This window comes from Neopsephotus bourkii, unplaced genomic scaffold (assembly GCF_033783945.1).
Source record: "Neopsephotus bourkii isolate Nb327-2 ecotype Australia unplaced genomic scaffold, CSIRO-AGI_Nbou_v1 NB_126, whole genome shotgun sequence".
Classification (NCBI taxonomy): Eukaryota; Metazoa; Chordata; class Aves; order Psittaciformes; family Psittacidae; genus Neopsephotus; species Neopsephotus bourkii.
The window spans coordinates 230528-245482 of record NW_026900643.1 but is presented as its reverse complement, the minus strand read 5'-3'; the positions used below and the strand labels follow the sequence as shown (position 1 = coordinate 245482).

At 42.9% G+C, this 14955-nt stretch overlaps 1 protein-coding gene across 5 annotated transcripts in view; it reads right to left on the bottom strand.

The window, feature by feature from the left end:
• Positions 1-14955, bottom strand: part of XYLT1 (xylosyltransferase 1) — a 192780-nt gene that overhangs the window by 15128 nt on the left and 162697 nt on the right. For all 5 annotated transcript variants that reach the window (XM_061366907.1, XM_061366917.1, XM_061366937.1 and 2 more), the window contains 3 exons: positions 7907-8123; positions 5664-5840; positions 3338-3600 (listed from right to left, as the gene is read on the bottom strand). In XM_061366907.1, the coding sequence (XP_061222891.1) occupies positions 3338-3600; positions 5664-5840; positions 7907-8123 (657 nt within the window). The remainder of the gene's footprint in view (positions 1-3337; positions 3601-5663; positions 5841-7906; positions 8124-14955) is intronic.

Below are 14955 nucleotides of genomic sequence, written 5' to 3'. Positions count from 1 at the left end.
CTGTTCTGATCACCCTGAAACATACAAAAATGTTACTAAGAATACATGCTCATTTAGAACATATTCACAGCTCAAAGCTCATTAGGAGGTACATCTGTGTGCCAGAAAATCCCCCTTCCTTAGCTAGCTCTTCTGGGTAAAAAGTGCCACAGAGAGATGCACTTTGTTGGGCTGCAGCACTGTTGGCTGGGATAAACGATGCTCAAGAAATGTGGCTACTGCTCCAAATCAGCTGCCCTTTCATTTTCATACCTTTTTGGGTGTTTTGCCTTCAGCAGGATTAGTCCCTTCAGAGGCCTGGCCATGGCAGGGCCCCTCGCTTGCTGCGGGACAGCAGCAGCCTGGGGACAGCAGAGGGTGCTGTGCGGCCGGGCACGGCTAGCTCATGTCCCACTCCAGTCCCTGCACATAGATGGGTCCCCAGCAGATATCCCCCGCATAGATCTGATTCCCAACCGATTCTCCAAGGGCAGTGCTCTGTAAGGTGGCACTGCGGCAAAGACACCAGGTCCTCATTTTACGTCTCCTTTATTTTAGGAAAGAAACTTCACATTGCTCAAGGACTTGAAGTTGCTTTTCCTGCGGATTTTTCTCCTCATCATTAAAATAAACTGAAAAAAAGGTCAAGCAAACAGGAAAAACCTCACACTGGGAGGTCTGGAAGCCTTCAGCTACAGTTCAGATTTAAAGACATGGTGGTTGTAGTTCCAAATAATTAACCTTTACGGTCAATTGTCTGCTGCAGTCTCAGAAACATCTCAATGATGTTTGTCAATATATGGATGCATAAATAATTAAAAACATTATTCAGAGCTCCAAAATTAAATATTTTCCTATTTTATAGCACTGGCATTAACTGTGAAACAAGTGTGTTCGCAACACATTTAAAACCAGCCACTATGACACCTTCCCAGTCCAGTCAGCTAAGACTGACCCCTCACACTAGTTACCACATCTCAAGACATGGGCACTAAGAGGAGCTCACCAAGGACTTTCCACTGCATGAAACAAGCAACGCCCAGAAGGACATCTCAAGCTTGGGAAATAAACACAAGACAGGGTACAAACAGGGGCAGCAGTGATGGACTGAGCAAACACGCAGCAAAGCTCTGCAGCCAGCACTAGCAACAATCTGACTTCTGTTCTGAGTACTGAGACCTCCTGTTTTATATCTGTGCAGCAGCAAATATTTACAACATCCTTGAAACAGGCTGAGTAAATTGTCTCTTGGCAGCAGTGAGTAAAAATGTCTAGAGATGGAAGAAATGGATTAAATCTCAATCACACATTAGGGTGGCTTCCACTGATGATGCTGATAAGCAAACTAATTTGGTACCAGAGCAGTCTGCAGGGGGGGCATGGCTTTCTGAGGCCTTGTTAGAAAAGTGTGCAAGGCAGCTTCTCTTCCAACAGCCTCCTGGGCCACTGCGGGTGGCAGCATGGGATTGACACCAAATGTGATCTGAAGCCGTAGAAGCTTTCCTTGCAGTGCCTGCAGCAGTGTGAAACGAGCTGGGGTGGTGGCTGCACTATCAGCTAACTTCATGGTGCTTTTAGCCCTAACAGCAAAGGGAATACTGTCAAGGTGCTCAGCCCAAATATCTCCCTTGCCATTACTGTGTCAGACATACACAAGCGCACGAGAGGGAAAGAGGGAGTGTATATATGCACAGACTTAGAAAGACAACATAGTATGAAGAGATATGTGAATCATAAACCTGAGGATTATCCACCTTTTGGTTATTTAAACTGGATGCTGACTCACAGTGTTTTGAGGGGGCTCAGGAAGGTATGAAAATGAACCCTCCACTCACTATCACTGTTTGCAATTCCTCCCTGCACTGTTTCATGAGGCTCCAAGCCTACTGTAAAGGAGCCATACTTTATCCTGGAGACAGCTGCAATCAGCAGTGGGTGACATGGCTTCCCTATCTATAATCTGGGCAAGCTTGAAAAGCACCTTGAGTTCCTGTGCAATGAAAACCTCCCCAGAAATGGAAATGATTATTGATATAAATCACCATCAGAACACTGGCGAAAGGAATAAGCACAAAAGTAATTGGCAAATTATTTTAGTCCTGGTTATACATAGCTCCCACCAGCCTCTCTGCTGGCTTCACTCAGCAGGACAAATGACCCAGGACTTCTTTAGGTTTGCCCTTATTTCATATAAGGAAGGCATGCTACTAGTGATTATTTCTATCTAATTGTTATTGATCTTTCATTGCTTTGCACTGGTAACCTTTACTGGCAAAGCTGTAATAGGAATCTGGATCACTTATTGCCACATCTTTCTAAATGGGAATTGCTCAGCACTTCCATGACTAAGTAGGAAGGTCAAGGTGCATTCAGTTCCCTCTCAAGCACACAAGAGGGGCAAAGTCCATTCGTCAGACCACAAGGAGTGTGTTCAGTATTTGCTGACTTAGACTGTATGTGTCTTCGATTAGGATAAAAAAGGCAGGATCCAAAAATACATTCTGAATCAGGAATTAATAGACTGTAAAGTAAGATGTCAAAAGATGAACCCTCTCTGCTTTGAATGTAAACAGCTTCAGACATCTTTGCAGGCAGCAAACATCTACCACGAAGAGAGACTGTGCGAGTCTAACTCCAGGAACATTTCCTTCAAATCCCTTTTAGACTAAAATCCTTCTTTGCTAGGCTTACAGGTGAAAAAGGAATCTAGAATATAGGGGAGGTTCCCTTTAAAGAGTAAGGCTCTCTTTAAAGAGTAAGGACCTCTTTAAAGAGTAAGGACCTTTATTTGCTGTATCTATATTTATCCATATGAACATTTTATTTACTTGATGCTAATGGATCGCACAAGTTGCAATGTTTTTGGCACAGACAGCTGTACTAAGCAGGCAAACTGAGCTCAAGCAAGTAGTTCTCTGTACTCCTTGTATACACCCAGGGGAACAATCAAGCAAGGACCATTAACCTGCCTGTGTTCAGACTAATTCTGAAATCCTGTCCTCTGCCTTTGGTAAGCATAATAGAGGTGGACATGACCTCTGCTGCAATCACACAGAGGGTTTTAGGAGCTGCAGGTATAATACACTTGCTAAAATTAATCAAGAGAAGGCAGCAGTAGGGGTAGCACTGCCCAACTGGATCCTGTCAGTCTCCATCACGCTGGAGAGGTCACATAATGTCAACCCTGAATAACCAATGCTCTTCAGAGGCATAAACACTCCTTATAAGCACTGTACATTGGCAGCTGCCTGGTCCTGTCTGCGACTGCACGCTCCAGTGGGCAGATGAACCTCTGTTGGTACTCAGTGGTCCTGGCTGTGTCCCCTGAAACACCCCAAAAAGAGAGGCTCAGACTCACCGGCAACTGTTGTCTCCAGCAGCATGGAACGAGGTCTCGGCTCTGCGCAGGCCCAGGCGGGAGAACGCGTGGTACATGGTGAGGGCAACATCGCTGAGGGTGTGCACGCCGTCGGGCTCATCGTACACATTCTCCCAGTAGGACCGCAGGCCAGGCGTGCCAGACGGGTAGTTGCCGTACAAGTAGTAGTCCAGCTGGCCGATTATCTCCTGGTTCACCACAGCTTCAAACTTGCGGGCAAAGAAAGTTGGCCTGGCAGTCTGCTGTGGTGATACAGAAGGAAAAAACACTAGAGTGAGCTCCTGCTTTCAGACGCGACACTTCGTCCGAAGAAATGGGTGGGAGTTGAGGACGTGAACTGGTTCTCCCTATGGTCAAAGGTGACTTAAAAGGTCACCTTTATGAGCATTTGTCACTGAGAGTGTCATTAAGATTCACATAAAAGCTACATAATTACTCAGCAAAAATATAGGCAAGCCAATCCTTTTGTACCATCAGCCACTACCCGCTGCCTTGCTCTGGAAGGCTCTTCATGTGCCAGAGAGGTGGGAACACTCTCTAAACTACCAAGTTAGTCTGGAGATGGCACAGCAATGGCATGCGTCATCAGTAGTCAGACAGGGAGCAAAGTCCTGTGGCACTGGGGCTCAGAAGAGGCAGAGCAGCATTTCATTTGTATGGATTTGCTGCTCTGAGGTGGTAAGAGGACTCTGGGAGAAGTGACATCTGTGGGAGAGGTTTCTCAGCTTCTGACTGGTCCTGTGTAGACTCCTCAACTGGTTTGAGTTAGAAGGGACCTTAAAGATCACCTAGTTCCAACCCCTTGCCATGGGCAGGCACACCAGTATCGATTTTTTGCTTTGCACTTGACACAGTCTTGGGTACAGTACTGGTTTGTTTGCTACTCAACTACCATTAGCTTTTAAAAAGCCTTTGCTTTGCCTTGTTCATATTTGAGCATGGGTTCTGAGATCCCAGGAGATCAAAAGTGCCCCAGATGGTTGAAAAATTCTTCTGAGGATGCTGAAGTTTACTGTGAGATGGCGCATGCCGAGGGCTCTCTGATCTCCTCCTCTGCAGCTTGCTTTGTGCCTGCGTGGGAACTGCAAGTGAGCCGTCTGGTGCCACGCGTCTGTCTGAGGGGCTCTCTCATCAGGCGAGTGTCAGGAGTTGCCATCACATCTATTCGAATTTGGAACTTCCCCTTGCAGCTCAGTTTACCTGATTGTTCTGTGAAATGTCACCGTGGGTTGTTTTCCCAGCCTGGAGCAGGTCAGCCTCTGCACGCTGGCAGCACTTTCTGAAGACGTGCCATTTATTCTGTGCTGGAGACTTTGCTGGGATTGGTGTTTGGGGCAGCAGAGCCTCTCTTAGATAATGTCTGATTTGCTCTTTTTGTGAGTGCCCGTGTCACTGACTTCAACCGTGCCTGGTAGGCAGCACATTACAATAAAGAATAGATCTCTGTTTTGGAGCAGTCATCATTTTTGTGCTGTAGGGTAACACATTCCCCAGCCCACACAAAGCCTGAACAAACATGCTTTATGCAGGGAACCCTGAGGAGCTGCAGGGATGGAATTGCAAATCTGGTGCCCTTGAAACAAGCAGTTGTTCATTCTTATTAGGAGACACACAGGCCAGATATAGTCTTGAGACTGAGTGCACCCTTGAGTGCAAGGATTTGCTCTCATGTCTGCCTTGAGGAAGCTGTATCACAAAGGAACCAATTAAACTTTTTGAGGCAGTCTTGCCAAGCCTGGGTGATCAAAACCTCATGGCTCTGGCCCCCAAAACCAGGAGATAAACTTAAATATAATCATGTTGATGAATATGATAACAAAACCCAATTTGCCTTGTACTGTGTAAGCCTCTAGCAGGCACTCCAGCCAACTACTAAGCTTATTTCCAAAGATGAGAAACACTGGTTAACAACAAAAGCCAGGAGCTTCATGAAGTCATGAAATCACCTGAGCTGCAACTTTGGAAAAACTCCTTTGCAGTACATTCACAAGAGTTACCAAGTAATATTGGCACAGTGAGAGATGTGTCAAGCTTCCCTCCTTTCTAGCAGAGTAGATCTACCAATGCCAAGTTGTTCAAAGAGTTGTGATTCTGCCACACAGCAGTACATCTCAAGGGCCCAAAGACAGGAGAACCAATCCTTTACTCTCCTGAAATTAAGAGCAGAGCTTCCTCACACCTCTTTCTCCACCTTGTTTGGTTGTGTAAAAGCTTCCCTTCCCACTCCTTACTGATGGCTCTCCACAGCCCAGCAGAGAGGGAAGAGCTTCTTTGCAGGTATCAGAGAAAAGCCTGGTTCAGTTACCTGGAATCGGTGGAAGTCTGCTGGTTTGAAGTCATTCGGTGAACAGCCACACCAGTCAACAATGTGCTTGTACTGACACTTGCAACCGAGTTTACGGTTCCAGTTCGTGATGCGCAGGTTGTTGTCCACCATGGTGTCACAGTATGGGCTGTTCTCCAGGACGGTGTGAAAGAAGGACTGCAAGAAAGTCAGAGCAGATAGGTACATTCAGCTCCTCAGACATTCATTTTCTCTTTCACTTCACCCCATGGGCCTGAGCTTAATGAAGGTGACTTAAGTCCTTTCAAAGTGACAAAATCAACAAGCTCTATCATTCTGCTATGTATGAAAAGCTCTCTATGTGTATGCACTCCATATGGCATGAAACTTCACAACATGCTACAGACCCAGCAAACAGACAGCTGAGGCCTTGCACAATAATGTGGCATAGAATAGTTGCATTTCTGCAACGATCAGCTTTGGGCATTGGGAGTCCAAAGGACTTTAGGAAAAGCACCAGAGCCAGCAATTATTTTGGTTTTATTTCAGCTGTATGAGCAATTCTAAGAAATTCCCATTATTTCTCCTCTGCAAGTTACACTCTGGTCTAGCAGATTTAGAAGTGTTTTTCTGAGCAGTGTGTTAATGATATATCTCAAGTTGATTCCTAAGACAATTCTCAAACCTCCCCATCACCACAGTTACTATGAAAAAATACAGTTTCAGACAGCTTTTCTGTGTTGTCTGTATTTCCAGCACTCTGAAATGCACTGATATTTGAATGGCCTTGTTCTGAAATACACGGTTCACCCCAGGCACCAGAATGACACTCTGCCTCCTGCAATTACATCCAAAATCATGAGTCTTTATCTGCTGACTCAAGGCAGCAAGGAATTCCTATTGGCTACCCTAATTATATCATCATAATATCAGCTATTACATAAATCATGTGTAATGGGGACTGATATAGCAGGTTAACAGGTCAGTGAAGGCAGGGTGATTTTAAGAAAGCAGCTATGTATCTTGCAATGAAAACTTTCTAGAAAAGCTGTGGAATATGATAAAATTTAGACCTGTGAGATATGAATTTTGAAGCAGTGACTTCTCTTTAAAATCAGTAAGACCTATAAATAACCAGCATAATATTAGCATGGCTGGCCACCAAATAATCCCCCTACCCTTTTTAATGTTAAATGACAGCCCAGTGAATATGGATTTTATGCTTGAACTGTTTGGTTAAACCCATAAAGGCATCCATTCTCATTCAAGCGAGAGAAAAAAAAAATCCCTACCCAATTACCCATTGCCCTGTGTCCTTTTGTAACGATACAGAAATTTCTCCTAGATAATGGATGAAAAGGTTATCAGAGTTGAGAGAAAAGGTGATATTTAACAGAAATGGGATTAAAGCAAGATTATTCAACATGTGTGTGGAATAATAAACCTCTATCAAAAGATGACAATCTCTGTGCTCCACTGCAAGCTAATGAACCTGGATTTGCACGATCAGTCTCATCAATCCCTCAGAATGTTCAGAGGCCACTCATGAGGCAAGTTACCATTTTAAAGAGAGCCATGAAGTCCTCCTTGGGATGGCTGCACGTTAAGTACCCTGAGAGCAGAGTCTGACAAAGCAGAGGAGCAATGTACCTGCTGAGGCAGGTGTAGCACAGCCTAACAACCCACCAGGCTCTGTGCTCGACTTGGAGATAGTGCACATCTCCTTGACACACTGCTGCACCATAGATGAAAACCTACCCTGGTGTGCATTCCCCTTCTGCATCAGTTGTAGCCAGAGCGATTCCTGAGTGATCTAAATGATTTGTGACTATGCCTTCTAGCCGAGTTTTGAACAGAACAATAAACCTTTGTTTGTAGGGGTTTTATTTTTAAAGAAAAGGGCTGGATAATTGCGAGGAAAGCTACTTATGAAGACAATCCGCCATCTCTAATAGCTTTCAAAGGCTTTGTGAAGGAACAATTTGCAAGCAAAGGGCAGCTGGATTTTTGGTTGTTCAGTAATAGATTAATGTGCTTGAAAGTATAAAACAAAGCCACGCCTGGCAAAAAAATCCCACAAACAAAACAAAGCAACTGAAAACCTGCAAAAACCGTTTTAACACTAAAGGACTTATTTGTCATGGGAATAAAATTCTCATTACCCACCAAAGACAGGGGAAAGCCCCTCTCACTTTGATGATCTTTGGACAAGCACAAATCCTGCAGTTTTGAACACAGGAAGGGATTGCACTGAATTCACCTACCTCAGCCGGAAGCAATGTGTAAGAGTAAAACCTCTTCATCTTTGTGACGAGATCATCGTTAGAGAAAGTGACGTACTCCACAAACTTCCTGTTCAGGAGAAACCAGTCTGACCCTCCATCGACTGCAATTCCTTCTGGGATCCTCCGGTCCCCCAGGCGCCACATGTGGGTATCACATTCCAGGAAAAGTCGATCCAGTCCTTGCTTCCTGATAAATCTGAGGGATACAAAAGCAGTCATTGAAAGTTAATTTGTATTTTGTTTTCACCATTAACTCTTAGAAATAAAGAAGCTACTTTCTCAAATGAAAAAGGATAAAAAGGTCACTTTTCTATTTCTTTTCTACTCAAATAGAGGTTTAATAAATGATTGATCAGTTATATATTCAGCTACAGAGGCAAGGATCAATAGATTGCTTTTCAACATCCTTTACACCTGCTGTCCTAAAGACAGAACTGTGCAAGTTACAGAGCTGTATGGTACGAAACCCCATAATGTTCATTAACACTTAACAAACTGCTGCAGAACCACCAGAAGATGAACAGGAGCTAAACACAACCTGGGTGATAGGCTTCTGCCTCTAAGTAAATGCAAAGGTTTTGAAAACCTGCCAGTTGTACAAAAAGGTAAAATGACCATTTTTTCTCCTATGTTATTATTACTTGAACTTTTTTATTGAGGTATAGTTAATTAGGGAGAGATTCGATTACATTGCTTTTTTGCTGTAGAATGAGTATGTTATGTTTCCTCTGTTTTCAAGTGTATGGGAACAACGTTTTGTTATTGCCCAGCCATGAATAAGAGGAGCAACTGCCGAACTGTAAAGTTATGGAAATGAATTATCCAAGACCAATAAGAAAAAAACAAACCAAGAGGAGTTGGAAAATCAATCTGTGTTTGAAAACACTTTGTACTGGATGCCCACACATGTTTTGAGACTGTCTGATCCAGGTTTCGATTTGTGATTCCATTTTCAGAATTGTTTCCCAGAAAGGGAAGTGGGACAGCCATGAATTAGCACACGCCTTTTGCAAGGGGGGCTGAAAACCGTTATGAACAGGGAGTTGGTGTGCTGAACACATCCCACATGTTCTGAGCAATAATAAATGCTAGCTAACCAGACCGTTATAGTAACTAACATCCACAAAAGCACAGATATCACTGCAAGAACAGCAGGTAACAAGAGTTACAGCACTTACAGTGAGGAGGACACTGTAAGCCCTGTGTTTCCTTCCTGAACAACAAGAACAGCCTGAAAACAGAGATACACCAGGGTTCTTAGAGATGTTTTGGGATTAGGAAGTCAAGAAGACAACTCAATGGTTCTCAGACACATGTGAGCGAAGGAAGAGGAGAAGAAATGGAAGTTAAGGAACAACACCGAAGTTGTCTGGAAACATGAGTGCTAACCCCTTAGGCTACCTCCCTGGTTAAAGTTTTGTTCTCTACCAATCAAAAGACTGAGATGCAGTTATGAAATGGTGCATATTAATTTTCAAAGACCGTAAATGACTGCAGGGTCTATGTTCTAGTGATAGCTGTGTTTCTTCTCACAGGATGAGGAAAGCAGTCCCCTGTTAACACAACAGTGCAGAAAATGCGTAGATGAGAGTGGAGAAATTTTTCTTTCCATGAACAAGTTTCTAATTTCATATTCCATTATGAAGGATAATAGAAAAGTCTTGCAATTTTAATGCAGTGCTCTGGAATGTAATCTTCAAATTCAATATTTATGCGGTTATCTCCAAATCAAATATTAATGTGCCTGAAAGTTTGGTCATTTATTTATTTCCCTTAAAACTAAATGCTCATTCAAGTTAATTATTTTAAGAAAATAATAGAATTTTATCGACCATATTTAAATAGGAACTCTATTTGGGTTTTGGTAGTGGGGAAGGGGGGGGCTACTGTGAGAAGCTGCTAGAAGCTTTCCCTGTATCCAACAGAGCCAGTGCCAGCTGGCTACAAGATGGACTCACTGCTGGCCAAGCCTATCAGTGACCGTGGTAGCACCCCTGCGATAACATATTGAAAAAGAAGAAAAAGTTGCTGTGCAACAGCAACTGCAGCTGGAGTGAGAGTATGTGAGAGGAGCAGTGCTGCAGACCCCAAGGCCAGTGCAGGGGGAGTCCTCCCCTGAGGAGGAAAGAGCAGCAGAGACAACAACCCCCATTCCCTGTCCTTCTGAACCTCTTGGGGGGAGGAGGAAGGAGAGAATTTGGGAGTAAAGTTTAACCCAGAAAGAAGGGAGGGTGGGGGGAAGGTGATTTTAAGATATGGCTTTATTTCTCATTATCCTACTATGAACTGATCGGAAATAAAGCAAGGTTTTATTTATAAATGACACCAGTTTCCCCAAGTCAAGTTTGTTTTGCCCATGACAGTAACGGCTGAGTGATCCCTTCCTGTCCTTACTTTCACCCACAAGCCTCTGGTTATATTTTCTCTCCCGTCCAGTCAAGGAGGGGAGTGACACAGTGCCTTTGGTGGGCACCTGGCTAAAGTCCTTTTCCATTGAATGATTTCCTTAACTGCTATCTCCACCAATTTATCACCCTTTACCCTCATTTTCAAACAGAAGTTTATTTGACTGCAATAGAAACTCCCAAACCAACTCCCCTCACTGACCATTTCAAAAACCCCTCTACTTACAACTCCCTCAGCCTGTATTACCTGCTAGGGTTTACAGCTGGCTAATAGCAGAAAGCTCAATGATACAATTTCAGCTTTACTGTCTGAAACTAGCAATAGAAGAGTATGGCCACACTGAATATGAGAAGATCCCAGCAAACCCAGGCTCAAAGTTTCATGTTTTCCAAAATAGTGGACAGGCTCTTTTTTTGTATACAAAACAGTTCTACGACTTTTCAGAGTTAATGGTTTGGACAAGCAAATCTCAGCATATGAAGTGAAATGAGGCAATTCTTAGGAGCATGAGTGTTTTCACAACAAATTTCAGTCCTAAAATCCTATACAACATGGTTATTAAAAGAAAACATACTTTCCAACCATTCATCCTCCAGCAAGGCAGTGCAGCCCAACTGAAGAGCAGCAACACATTTGGAGACCTGCAAAGAGATGACTCTCTAGCTAATGCTTCTTGAAACCTTCCTAGAAACATCATACCAAGTTTTAAATACCAGAAACAACAAGCAGGAAGCAGGGATTTCTCAGAAGGCTCACCCTTACTGGACCTGCTTCAGGCATAGATATTACATCTAAACAGAATGGCACAGTAGCATAGCAAATGCTTTATTTTTTGTCTATGAAGCAATAGTTTATTCAAAGGGCTTTGAAGACACAGCTTTCTATTGGGCAATTGCTTGCTATCCATTTATGTTCCTGGGGAGCCAGGGGACCAAGAGTGTTTTATATCTGCTAGAAACTAAATGATCCTGCCTGTGGAGTCAGAGGTTTGCCCTGGCAAGCCCAGGTTGCACTGCTGCGCATAGAGACCTGAAATGCAACCAAAGAGGAAAGGGTGGATGAAGCTTTTATCTTCCATCCAGACTCTTTTCTAGGATGATGCTCCTAGCCAATCGAGCAATAGAGATTTTGGCAGTCAGGGAGGCAAGGACTTACTTTAAGCATACTGTATATTTACTGAGGGAAAGGTACAATTTGTATGCCATGTAGACTTTTTCAAGAAATCAAAACCACTCAAACACTACAGACATCTTATAAAGATTCTTGATTAGCCATCTAACAGTCTTGCAGCAGCCACCTCTGAAAAGAAAGATAAGAAGATGGAGGGCAAAAGCTGATCCTACCCATTTGTTTCTGGTCTCATCCTGTATTTCACAGGTTCCTAGTTATGCTCAATGTAGTTCCAAACCAGTGCATTTTATAAAGGCATGCCAAGCTTCAGAGAGAGCAATGAAATATAAATAAATCGCGATTTTTCCCTCAAGCCTTTCTCTCTTGGGTTTTACAGGACATCCAACAGGTAACTCCCAAATCAAAGTACAAAAAACAGATTAGTAATAGCATTTCATTTGTCTTAGTCAATGTGGAAAAATACAGGTGCTTCCTGGCAGGTTAAGACCAACACAACCCTGACAAGTGCAAATGTATTTGCCAGGACAATGACCTGACAGCAAGATACGGTTAGCCAAATACACTGGAGATTGCCTTCAGATGAAGACACTTGACCTTTCTCCTGATGCAAGACAAACAACAGAAGGAAAATAATGATAAGAGACTCAACCAGGAGAAAATAAAATTAAAGACTAGGGCTAAGAAAAAGCATGTCATGTTACATTTATTTGATAGAACACTCCAGCTAAGACATTTTATGCTTACCCTTAAGCAGTTTTAACTCTTCCTGAAAAGCTTCCAGTTTTGAGGAGCCTGGATTACACTCACAAGTAAGCAGTGAACATAGCATAACAGAAATGCGTATCACCAGCTGAGCTCAACGATCAGGCAACGTGCAAAAGGTGCCATTTATGCCCTGACTGTGTGGATGCAGCCTCGGGCTTTACACAGTTCTGCATGGTTATTTTTATAGTTTATGTTAAAATCCTACTGCCTACAGCACATGGTGTGTCATCCATCCCTGAGCATGGATAGTTAACTGTCCAGACAGCTCATGAATGCAACCCAGCTTAGGGAACTCCTCTTACTTTGTAGTGTAGTTAAATATTTATAAGTGCATTTCAGATGAGGACTGAATAACACATAAAGCATTTGTAAGATGTTTAGCACATGCTCCTACAACATGAATATAAACATACAGCTCAACCCTTCTTGTGATATGTTTTAACAATAAATAAATATTGCTGCACAGTTCATTAATATCAGCAAAATTATCACAATCAAGTATCACCTCCTGGAGAATTTTCTGAAAGTGACACTGCCTACCACAGCAACTCTGAGAGACCCCCAGTCCTGAATGCTCACACTTACACAGTATGGAAGACAGGGTTTGCTGGTCTACCTACCACAGCAACTCTGAGAGACCCCCAGTCCTGAATGCTCACACTTACACAGTATGTAAGACAGGGTTTGCTGGTCTCCATTTTCTGATGTCTATGAGTGAGTAAAACTTCTTAAGCATCAGAGGCTATCAGATTGCCAAACATTACTTATCAGCAGCTTTGTCACTAAAAGGCTTTTGACTGGAAGGAAGTTACTTTTTAGGGTGAAAAGATTTCTTCCTAAATGTTTCCTGTTTCTGGCTTCTTGCCTAGAAAACCTCTTTTCAACATTTCACTGCTGACCAGGTCCACCTACAAGGATCTCATCATTACTCACAGTACAAGAACTAGGAATAAAAGTGAACAATATATCAGCAAAGCAATCCATCACAAATCAAAAGTCAATGTCAAGCAACGATATTCAGAGCTTGGAGCTCTATGAGCACCACATCCACGCTCTTCTTAATGTGTGTGGACAAAGTCTTCACATTGCTTTGACCCGATCTGCTCCTCTTTTACTCTCTTTAGACAAAAACTGAAGAAGTCAGCCAATTTTGGTGGGAAAAGTCAAGTAAATATTTTTACAGATGAGAATATGAGAGGCTTTTGCCAGCAGTGTTTGCACAGACACCTTGGAAACACTTACTAGAGTCAATCAGCGAGGAAGCATGTAACAATAACGTGCAATTTAGGTGACCAAATAGAAAGCACAGAACTGTAATTTGACAGTCTTGAGTGTAGCAGTTGCAACAAGTAATTTGTGAGCAATCTCTAGGGTACAATATATCTCCATAAACCAGTCACTGAATAATGCTTTGTAATAATCAAGTTCATAAAACCCAAACCTGAGCAGCTTCATTCCCTGCCCACTGCAAGCCAGAAATCCTGGCCTCCACTGAGTATGTGACGAGTTTCCAGTTGACTGTGACACAAGCCTGACTTCACCACATTTCCATAAGTAACTCTATGCTACGAAGGGTTACACAGTATTTAAAAAACCCTTAAATAATTAACAATTGGCTATTTAAGAAGCATATCTATGCTACACCAGATAAACATCTGTTTTCTAAAGCTATGATCTTGTGGTATGTTTCCCAAGATTTCTTTTTGTTGTGCCAAAAGCCTCGAGGGCTGACCCCTCACTCCCAAACTGGAGCCAAAGCTTTAAAAGGAGAACAATGTCAAAAAGAAATAGCACCCACTTAGTCTGTAAAGATGAAGATTTCCTGCCAGTATGACAGGCAGCACACAGAAAGCACAGAATGCACAATTCCTGCTGTTTCAAAAGGCTATGAAAAAAGCCTCAGTATAGATTAAAATGATGGAAGAAACGAGGGAGAAATAAAAATTGTACCTCACTTTCCAATGTGTTTAAACTGTGGCATCCTGAATGTAAATGTTACGAGGTGAAAAGCAGAATTCTTGTTATCTTTCTTTAACTCCCTTAGTCTGAAAAAAATACCATAAACACAACAGCATCCTAACAATCCCTAAAGCTTTAATGCCAATGCACAAACATAAACAACATCATAACAAATTTCTCTCTTGACTGGATTTGCTATAGCAAGATTGGGCTTATGTCTCCTGAAAAAGCCAAACCCATAAGCACACAAATTGAAATGCTTTTAGTAGCTTTGTCCACTGTGCTAAATGCTTGGAAGTTAACAAGGAACTTAGGGAAATCTTGCTTTCAAAACACTATTAGTGTTTGTCATTTGTATCTCTACGTGCCCCGCAATAGAGAAGGTCACCAGACCTCACCGAGCCCCAGAGCATGGCAGGTATGTGAACAGAGGGGTGCCCAACCCTGCGCCAAACTCCTCAGTGAGGACAGCACAGGCTCCAGCCTCGGGAAGAGAGGGATTGAATTCAGAGCAGAAAACACAGGTGACACAACCACAAAAAGTAAGCCTGAATGGAGACATGCAGCGAGTAACATTTTCTCCTGCAATTTCTGTGGGTCTCCAGGAGCTGGGTAGCAAGTCATTGTGAGAGCAGGCAGCACTACTGGAAGGGTTTTCTAATGGTCCATGTTACCACAGTTGTTTCCAGTACATGTTTGAACAGTTTTATGCTCAGCGTACAAGCAAATCTATGGCAGAGAGCTGGTCTAGTGCCACAAAATATTTG